Genomic DNA, 10,456 nt, shown 5'->3' with positions numbered 1-10,456 from the left:
CCATGCCCAACTTCTCAGACATGTATCTTTCCAGTGCAGGTTTGGCAAGTTTCCTGCCAACTAAGCTGCCAATATGATATAACTTTTTCTAAAAAGGCTATATTTAACTATGATCTTTGTTTTAAATGTCCCCATGTCTGAAGGTTGGATTGGTCTACAACGAAGAAGAACCCACGTCTTGCATCAACATTCCTCTTCTGTACACCAGTGAGTCAGTTAACTACATAACAATTTGTGTACAAATACATAACAATTAGACATTAGTAATACTTAAAATTGGACCTTTGAATATACCTTGGAATTGCATAGTGTGCAAACATATTTACATAATGATAAGCTTTTCACACTTTCAGATAAATCTTTTCTTTCTTTTTTTTTCTACAATGAAACCAAATGGACCCATTACCATTCTTTGTAATTAGGTAAATCTTTTAAAATTTCTGTTTTTATGGCATCATCATCTCCTCTGTTTAATAGTACACCAGAAAATCAAATAAAACAGTGCTGCCACATCCAGTCTTATTCCTTGTGCGGAATAAGTATCCGTGTCACCTTTCTATCTATTGCTTCATCAGCCAGTATCATGCTACAATATATTATATTGACACAGAGTGACAATTTCACATGAAGCAATCAATTCATCTGCATTAATGTGCAACAAGATATTTAGTTTGGTTGTGGACTTGATGGGCCCTATTTTAAGAGCGGCAAATGATCAGTGCAGTCCACTGAGGGCTTGATCGAACGATTAGTTCACTTCCAGAATAAAAATCTCCTGATAATTATCTCACTCCCATGACATCCAAGATGTTCATGTCTTTATTTCTTCAGTTGCAAAGAAATTACGTTTTTGAGGAAAAACATTCCAGGATTTTTCTCCATATAGTGGACTTCTATGGTTCCCAAAGGTTTGAACTTCCAAATTACAGTTTCAATGCAGCTATAAAGGGCTCTACATGATCCCAGCCGAGGAATAAGGGTCTTATCTGTTGAAAAGATAGACCAGTCTCTGTTATTCTGTTGCCACCTTAACGGCGCTGATTCTCATACCCGAACTGGAGTCGTGTTCAGCGGAGAAACTGCTAATGGATAGTTATAGAGCATTTACAAGACGCGAGAACTCGACAGAGTACTTGAGCGCTGTGTTCGGTCTCAAACGCACGAACACCGAACCAAGCTTTCCTGCGTGTCCTTCTGCACCTGAACGAACAAATACACCTTGCCAGTTTAGACATGCAAACACAAAAAGATGCAAAAGTAACTAGCTGCTGTCGGTGTCCTTAAAGGGTCATGAAACCCACTGTTTCTATGGAATGCCATCACTGCCATAATTAGAAATAAGTAAGTAAATAAATAAATAAATGTACAACAAAAAGTTTAAAAAAAGCTAATATAAATAAATATATAAATAAATATGCAAAGAAAAGGGGGAAAAGCAAAAATAAATAATTATTTATATTGTATTTCCTTATTTATGCATTTTTTTATTTTATTTCAACATTTATTTTTCTTTTATTTTCACATTTATGTATTTATTTACATATTTATTTCTTTTTATTTCAAGATTTATTTATTTCCACATTTATTTATTTCTACATTTATTTGTTTATTTGTTGGAGAGGGGTAAGCTTTGGGGCCACAGTGACACTTTGTGGTGCCCAAACGAAGTCTTATATCACCGGTTATTGTTTCGGCTGGAAGCTTGCGAAAGCGTGCAATCGCTTTCTTATGCGAGCTGTTTTTTTTTTTTAGGTTTCACTTTCAACACATGCAATGCATGTTTCAAAGATTCGGGATAGGAGGCATCAGTTAGGCTACTGTAGAAGATTTGTGCCTCACACCACTTCCCGTGTGGTCACGCATCAAATGATTATAATGGGTTCTCTTGGTGTCGACACGGCTTTAGATATGGATTTAGGCTGGAAATATCCAGAATTTGATCAAACACAAGGTGTCCATGGGAACGGAGCTTGTAGCCTAAAAACGTTTAATATTTGTGACTGACACCACTGTTTTCGGTTGTGGGGTTCAGCAGAGTTTGTCCAGTCGTGACGCACAAGTCGTTAAGTGTTCAGACTGACTCAGTCATTTGGTGTGTGCTCCTCTCTGACGGTCACAGAATCTGCTCCTGTCGATGGTGACAGTCTTTTAGTGTGCTGAGGTCAGAATAGTCCTGTACTGTGGTCCCAGCTTAACTGGTAAACTGTAAACTGACAGTAAGTATTTTAACCAATCTAATTAGTCTAATTAGTCTAAGTCAATGTTGGTCGAGAGCCACAGGTGACTTCAGCTCTATCCCTAATCAAACAAAGCCAATCAAGGTCTAGAAAGCCAGGCAGGTGAGTTTTTATCAAGATTGGAGCTAAAGTCTGCAGGGCTGTGTGGGCTCTCCAAGACTGAAATTCATTGGTTATTACAATGGTCACTACAGGACTAGCAGAAACATTCTGACCTCAACACACTAAAAGACTGTCACCATTGACAGGAGCAGATTCTCTGACAGTCAGAGAGGAGCCCACACCTAATGACTGAGTCAGTCTACACACTTAAAGGGGACATAACACACATGGTTTCACCCAATCTCATGTTAATCTTGAGTACCTATAGAGTAGTAATGCATCCTTCATATCTCCAATAAGTCTTTAGTTTTATCATACTTATAAAAGAAAGATACAGCTTTACTATTCTCTCCAGAAAAAGCTGAGGTCCTGGAGGCGTAACATGGGCGGAGCTAAAGATTGACGAACACTTGAGCTCTGACTGCCAACAAAACACAGACATTTGATGCAGTTTCACTTACCGTCTGCAGTTCTGAATCATGACTGGGATCTTTTATATCTCGGACTTCAGTATTAAACAATACAGCGTTGAGCTGGGCCTTGTTTATAAAACGCTTGTCAACAAACACACTTGTGAAACTGAGTTGTTGCTCCGGAATAACAAACTGCATCCACTGTTTATATAACGTTGGGTTCTTTAAAAAGCTGAACAAAGTTATCTTTCCAACCAAAAACACACTTCTTTAGAGACATTCTTCCCAAGTAAGTCCCGTGCAGCGCTGCTGAATGAAGTGCGTTGATGGGTGCGATCTCACTATTGCTCTAGTCTTCCGGGAGAGATGCCCATATAAGGAGTTCCATCCTCGTCTATGTCATAAAGAGCCACGATCGAAAAAAAGAAAAAAACTCTCTGAAACTTGTACAAACCCAGAAGTAAGATTTTTTGCACAAAAACACTCCATCATACGTCCAAATTGTTTTTTGAAATTTTGTCGATGCCAAAAGCAAAAGAATACAACTCTTTAACAGGTTTAAACAACTCTGAATGCATGAAACAGCTTTGTAGAAGAAGGCGTGGTTTCAGTAACCGCAGTTAGTGTTGAAGCAGTCATGTCAGGGAGATGCTGTGTGTATCTGGGCAAAAGCACTTTATTTGGCCTTCTGAAAGTAGATGCATTTAGGAATCTTTAAGATTACTTACAACAGAACAGCAATGCATTTTATGGACGACGGTTTTGTGAAACTAGGAGAGGAGGTAATTCTGAATTTGCTACGACAATCTGGCGCTTCTGAATCCGCTACTGTAAGTATGTTTTGTTATTAGTTTAAGTATTTGCTGTTGACTGTTCAAATGCAGAGTTCTGAACATTGTGTGTGTGTGTGTGTGTGTGTGTGTGAGAGAGAGTGTGTGAGAGAGAGGGTCACACAGTGTAGTCAGCTGTCTTAACCATCCATGGCTTGTGTACTGCAAACACATACGAGCTTCATCACTGTGTATGTCACACGACTCTGTTCCCCTTTCGGGCTTGAACTGATGGTAAAACTAAGGACATTATTAACTGTCTTTACATTTATTTTGAAAGATGAAGCTCACGATTATGGAAAGGGCCGTTACATTTCCTACGAGTGCTTGCAGTGTTCGGCCAATCACAATGCACTGGGTCAGTTGGCCAATCAGAGCAGACTGCGCTTGTCAGAAGGAGAGATTTGTAGAAAATGACGTGTTTGAGAGAGGCAGTATTTGAAAAATAATATGTTTTTTGAACATTAAAGCATATCAACATATTCTGTTACACCAAATACAGAAAATAATGATCTTTAAAAAAAAGCATCCTATGACCCCTTTAGGACTTTACCCCTCGCCTACTCTGGCCAGATTGCCTGAGATAAAACACGCCCTCCTCATTACCCTACGGACAAAGAAATGTAAATAATTACCCTATGGACAAAGAAATTAAGAAAAAAAAATAAGTGTGAATATGAAAATAAAAGTGGAAATAAATAAATGTATAAATAAATAAAAGAAAAAATAAATAAAAGTGGAAAAAAATTAAAATTAAAATTAAAATACATAAATAAGGATATAAAATTATAAATAATTATTTATTTTTATAATTATTATATATATAATAGCTTTTCTTCTTCTTTTTATTTTACATTTATTTGTACATTCATTTATTTACTTCTAAATATGGCATTCCATACATCTTTGCTTGGATCATGATTAAAATGCATTGTGCCTCTATATGGAAAGGGCACAGTCAAAGCCTTGGTTTATGTTTATGAAGAGAGTTGTTTTGTGTCATTTATTTGATTTTAGATTGGTTTTAAATTTGCAGTTTAGTTTTGTTATTTGACATATTTCAGTTTCACAAAGAAAAATGTGCAGCATTTTATCCAAGAAATAATAAAGGACATGTGCAGTGCTGACTGGACAAGAGACAGCATTTGTAACCCATTTTGGTCTCATTTACAGAGAACATCATGAAGAAACTGCTGGAAAACTTGGGTTTGGTGGACTACTATGATAAGAAGCTCACTCTACACACAGTGCTGCAGATTGACAAGACCAGTATCACAGATGTGCCTGTTCAGTCCCTTTCAGATCTGCCATGGCTGTTCTTGAAGAGACTGATGATGCTACAAAGGACAGCGAGGAGCGTTAAGTGTTCCTCATCAGATGGGACAGAAGATTCAGAGTGGGATGATGATCAGGAGAATGAATCAGACTGTCCTCAGTCAGTAAATCCTTTAGACATTTTGACTGCTGTGTTTCTTTGTTCTGACAGTTTTCTTCAGCAGGAAATTATCATAAAAATGTCCATGTGTCAGTTTGCGGTTCCCCTCCTGCTTCCAAACACTGATAAAAATCAGATCACTCTTATGCTATGGGCAATGAGAGATATTGTGAAAAAATACAGACCACACTCTTTATTAGATCCAAGTGCATTTGTGGAAGAAAGGATTGCTCTCTCAGAATTGCCTTTAGTGTCTTTTGTGAGACTTGGTAGATGCAACATTTCCAAATCAGAAATTCTGAATAAGTTGCTCAGTAATCCACAGCAGTACACTGATACCTTTGTGCACTTCAACATGGATTGTGGAAACATCAGTAAGAAAATATCAGATGGCTTGGTTGAGATGGCCTGGTATCTTCCTTGTGGAAATGAGAACATTGATGTCTTTCCTGAACCTGTAGCGATTGCCAATTTGAGAGGTGACATTCAGAGCTTTGAAACACAGTACACTTTTCTTTGTGAGGCTTCAACTGCTGTGTTTGTGTTCTTTGAATCCCAACTTTTAGATTCACAGTTAATTTCAGTCCCCAGTCAGAAATCTATGCCTCAGTTATTTTTTGTGGGAGACTCCAACAACAACAGCATAAAAGCTACAGTCAACAAGCTCAATCTGAAGAAAAGTAATTTCATTTTTAAAGCCAAGCAAAATGATGCAGCCTTCGTTGAAAAAATTCAAAGCAAGTTGCAAGATGCAATTAAGAACAACGATCACAAAATATCAGTTGTTCATTTAGCTGAGATTGCACGAAAACTGGAAATCTTGGTGGATGAGGATACTGAAGAATGTCAGCGTGCTAAAGCAAGGGCAGATGAAATCACCTCAAATATTAACGATATAGTGCAGTTCAAGAAGGAGGAGCTGCCCTTGCAAGGAGAAATCCTGATGAAACTGGCAAAGTTAGACAAGGAGGAATGCCGAATGAAGAAAGTTGGGGATAAGAGTGTTGAGGACTACAAAAATGAGCTTCAGATTGAGAAAAGGAAGCTCAGAGAAGAGCAAAACGAAACAGGCATATCAGTTACTATGAGCTGCTTTATCAGGGGAATATCAACACCAGAAAAAGCCTACTTCTTAAAATGGATGAGAATCAATTTGGAGAATCACTCACATGAAGTACTGCCTCAACTCAGAGAACTCTACAAACAGAAATGTCAAGATATTTGTGGGAACAAGACAGAAATTGCTGAGCTTGATAAAAAGATTTCAGACAGTTCTTTAGGAGTGGAGCATTTCATTAGAGAGATGAGCCAGCTTTATGAAGCTGCAGTCTTACTCCCAGAAAATGCACTTTACCAAAAACAGCTGGAACATTTACCTAAACTCTGTGCTCAACTACTCCTGGATGGATTTTCACTTGAACTTGTGGATGGAGATTCTTCAAATATCCCTGAGAAATGGATTACTAGTGTTTTTTCTGAATTAAACACACTGGTGGAGCCCAAAAACAAGATTATGGTTGTCACTGTTTTGGGGGTCCAGAGTTCAGGAAAGTCAACGCTGCTGAACACCATGTTTGGAGTTCAGTTTGCAGTGAGCAGTGGAAGGTGCACCAGGGGAGCCTTTATTCAGCTCATTAAAGTAACAGAAGAGCGTAAAGCAGAACTCCATTGTGATTATATAGTGATAATTGACACTGAAGGACTGAAATCCCCTGAGCTCGCACAACTGGACAACAGCTATGAACATGACAATGAGCTGGCAACACTTGTTGTTGGACTGAGTGATGTAACAATTGTCAACATCGCCATGGAAAACTCCACAGAGCTGAAAGACATTTTACAGATCATTGTTCATGCCTTCCTCAGGATGGAAGAAATAGGTAAGAAACACACCTGTTTGTTTGTACACCAGAATGTTGCTGATGTCTCAGCTCATGTTTCAAACATGAGAGATCGTAAATTTCTGTTGGAACAACTGGATGAAATGACTCAGGCTGCAGCCAAAATGGAGAACAAACTGGAGTTCAAGAAATTTACAGATTTGATGAATTATGACACTGAGACAGGTGACCACTACATCCCTGGATTGTGGCATGGAAACCCCCCAATGGCACCAGTGAGTATTGGCTATAGTGAGTCTGTGTATGCTCTCAAAAAGCATATAATGGACATCTTCAAATATTACAAGCCCAGCACAATCAATGAATTTCTTAAATGGACCAAAGACTTGTGGACTGCTGTGAAATTTGAGAAGTTCATCTTTAGCTTCAGAAATAGCCTGGTGGCTGATGCATACATGAAACTGTGCACAGAGTACAACAGCTGGGACTGGACACTGAGAAAGCAAATGCACACATGGGCGTTAAAAGCTGAAACGAAGATCTTAAACTACGGAAAATTTAAAAAGGAGTGCACTGTTGAAGATGTCCACTGTCATTTACTACGAGAGGCAGAATGTGTGCTTTCAAAAGGACAAGATGAAATGATTGACAAGATCCAGTCATACTACGAACAAGGAGAAGGTCATGTTGAACTTGTGGAAAGTTATCGACAAGACTTTATAAACTCTGCAAAGTCTTTAAAGACAGAGCTTTCAAATTCTGTCACTAGAAAACTGGATGCAGCTCTTTCACGTCGAAATGGAATGATGAAGGTGGAAGGAATCATAAAGACATACATGGACACAATGGAGGAAAAAGTGCTGGACTTGCTGAAAGACTGTCGGGAGAAAAAGTCAGATATGTCAGACTCCATGCTGGATGGAGCATTTGAAAAGATGTGGCAGGAGACTGTCAGGACATTGTCATACACAGGGTTCCAACCACAGGATATTATGACAAGAGTCTTCCATCATTTGAGGAACAATCTTCAACCAAGAGGAAGTTCAATGGCTCAACGCTTAGACAAAGTGAAGGATCTGCACAATCAAGGCTATGGAAAGTTTGTTGTCCCCAAGGGTAACTTTTTATCCAAGATCTGGAATGCTCAGAAGAACAAGAGGGTTGAAGAAATGTCAGAGAACCTTATCAAGGATTGTTCGGAATTTGTTAAAACAAAGAGGAACTGTAAGGATGATTATGATGACACATACATCAGGGAAATTCTCAACATGATTGATGAGAAACTTAAAGCTCATGAAGACCTTGAGCTAAAGGAAGATTTTGAACTGTCCCTTAAATTACACATATGTGGCTTTGCAAGCAGAGAATTTCAAAGCATTCACAATCAATTCATCGAGGAAAACAACCCGCGAACAGCCTTGGAGAACTTGAAAACAACATACCATTCTGACTTCATTGACCTTTACCGTGAACGAGACCAGTGTCAGAAGAAAGCTGATGAATTCATGAGTAACTGTCTAAAACCTGCACTGGAAAGATACATGTCTGAGAAGTTGGGCATGGAAATGGCAGACAAGATGGTGATTGGTGAAAACTCAGCAATTTTCGGAACAAGGACAACATTTCAGATTTCAGTCTTGAAAAATCTTCTTGCTGAATCTAAATTTGAAACATATTTGCATTTCATTGCATCATATGAATACTTTGTTAAAAAGTTCATTTTTGATAAAGTTAAAGAGCACTTTACAGCAGAGAACAGAATGATCAAATTAGAGGAAGAGCTTCTCAATAAAGTCATCAGTGAAATTACTCAGGCAATCAAAGAGTCAGAACAAAACTCAAAGAAAAATGACATCAAGGGATTCATTGAAAACATCTGCAACAAACTTGAAAGTAGACTTGTTTTTCCCAAGGACGCAGTGGATAAAATCAGCACACTGAACAATGCAAATCAGAAAAAATTCACTGAATTCCTTCTTTGTTCTGTGAAGGACATGGATGAATCACTGAAAGCTGGTTTTCAAGCAAGAGATTTTCAAAACAAAATAGATAGTCTTCAAACCAAACCACAGGACATGCTGTTCAATCGAGTGTGGGGCTGTGGGAAACAGTGTCCATTCTGTAAAGCACCATGTGAGGCTGGAGGAGAAGCCCATGCAAAACACTTTGTCTCAGTCCACAGACCAGAAGGTCTCGGCCGCTGCAGATTTGATAATTCTAAAAAACTAGTGACAGACATCTGTACATCATTGGTGCACAGTGACATAAGCTTCAAGTGCCGTGACACTAAAGATCAGTGGCATAAATATAAGGAATACAGTAAAATCTATCCAGACTGGCAAATTGATCCAGACAGCAGCATAGAGGCCTCAGCATACTGGAAATATGTGATGGCAGAATTCAATGAGCAGTTTGCTAATGAGTATGATGCAAAGCCTGCAGATATACCCTCATACTGGAAAAAAATTACAAAGACCCAAGTAGAGGAAAGCCTAAAGTAAGCATCAACTAACTAGTGTCTGTCTGGCCTCTGTTCAAATTAGTTTGGCACACAAAGGTAAGAGAACTTTAAAATATCATGGTATCCTTGAAATACGTTTCAACTGTAACAATAGAAGAGCAAAACCTGCTTTGGTTTAATACGATCACATATCATAAAACAAAGAACAGTGGAGTGCATTACACAAAATTCTTCACATTTGAAAAGGTAATAATTTCATAATGACTTCTGATGTAGACAGACTGCAGCTTGCACTTGCCATGAAAAAAACTAATCTAATTTAAGATTTTTTTTTTTCCTACAATAAAAGCATCCTTCAAATGTTGTAATATACTCTAGGTGAAACATTATTATTACATCTCTATAGTCATGGATAATTTTGTTTTATTGAAATCCTTATACTGAAAATGTTATTTTGAAATTAGTTTTTTTGTGTGGGTGTAACTTTTGTGATGCTCAAAATGTTACGCTCTGATGTTTTGTCATGACTGTGTAGTGTTTATTCACAAGCTATGTTTTTGATTTTGAGTTTAATTTGAATACATTTAATTGTGTCTATTGTAACTGTATTGAGAGCTGTTGTTCTGTGTGTTTACATATACATACATGTTTAAAGATATCAAGAATGTTCTACAATATTATAACCAAATGTGCATGAACTATAGTAGTGGTATAGAACATTTTCCCTTTATTTCAGCATGTCATAAAATGATTCTTCAAAACTGTCCACTCAGCACTTCATTTTAAAGTTGAAAAGTCATGTAGTGGCAAATTGCATATGCATTCAGCAAAAAAAAAAACTAAATAATTAAATAAAATTAAACATAATACTAACTACTGCAGCATTCTGATTGTTATGCTAATACATAATATTAATTTATGCTATATTCAGTTTGTCACTGCTTCTTTAATGACATTATGGGAATGAAAGCGAGAGTTGATCCCCAAAGTTCAGCCAAAACTCACCCACTGACCCATTGAGAGATTTGGGTCTCTCTGTTGTACTATCCCTCTCCTTCACCTTCAGGGAGATCAGATGTGTGATAGTGACACAAATATGTGATTATGTAGCATTCTGTGCAACAACCTGTTATAGCC

At 37.8% G+C, this 10,456-nt stretch overlaps 1 protein-coding gene across 1 annotated transcript; it reads left to right on the top strand.

Moving 5' to 3' along the window:
- Positions 1–89: 89 nt before the first annotated feature.
- On the top strand, positions 90–10,456 carry LOC109083453 (up-regulator of cell proliferation-like). The gene is made up of 2 exons (XM_042764725.1): positions 90–207; positions 4,756–10,456. The coding sequence occupies exons 1-2, from the start codon at positions 126–128 to the stop codon at positions 9,357–9,359; spliced, it is 4,686 nt and encodes a 1,561-aa protein (XP_042620659.1). The 5' UTR covers positions 90–125; the 3' UTR covers positions 9,360–10,456.

The sequence above is a fragment of the Cyprinus carpio genome, chromosome A10, assembly GCF_018340385.1.
Source record: "Cyprinus carpio isolate SPL01 chromosome A10, ASM1834038v1, whole genome shotgun sequence".
Lineage (NCBI taxonomy): Eukaryota > Metazoa > Chordata > Actinopteri > Cypriniformes > Cyprinidae > Cyprinus > Cyprinus carpio.
The sequence above is the reverse complement of the archived record's forward strand: the minus strand, read 5'-3'. Positions and strand labels throughout refer to the sequence as shown.

What these genes read in the sequence shown, in the direction of transcription:
- LOC109083453 (XM_042764725.1), top strand. Translation starts at nt 126, where the DNA reads ATGTCCCCATGTCTGAAGGTTGGATTGGTCTACAACGAAGAAGAACCC. An exon ending in CATTCCTCTTCTGTACACCA is followed by an intron (nt 208 to 4,755) that starts GTGAGTCAGTTA and finishes TCTCATTTACAG; the next exon opens with AGAACATCATGAAGAAACTG.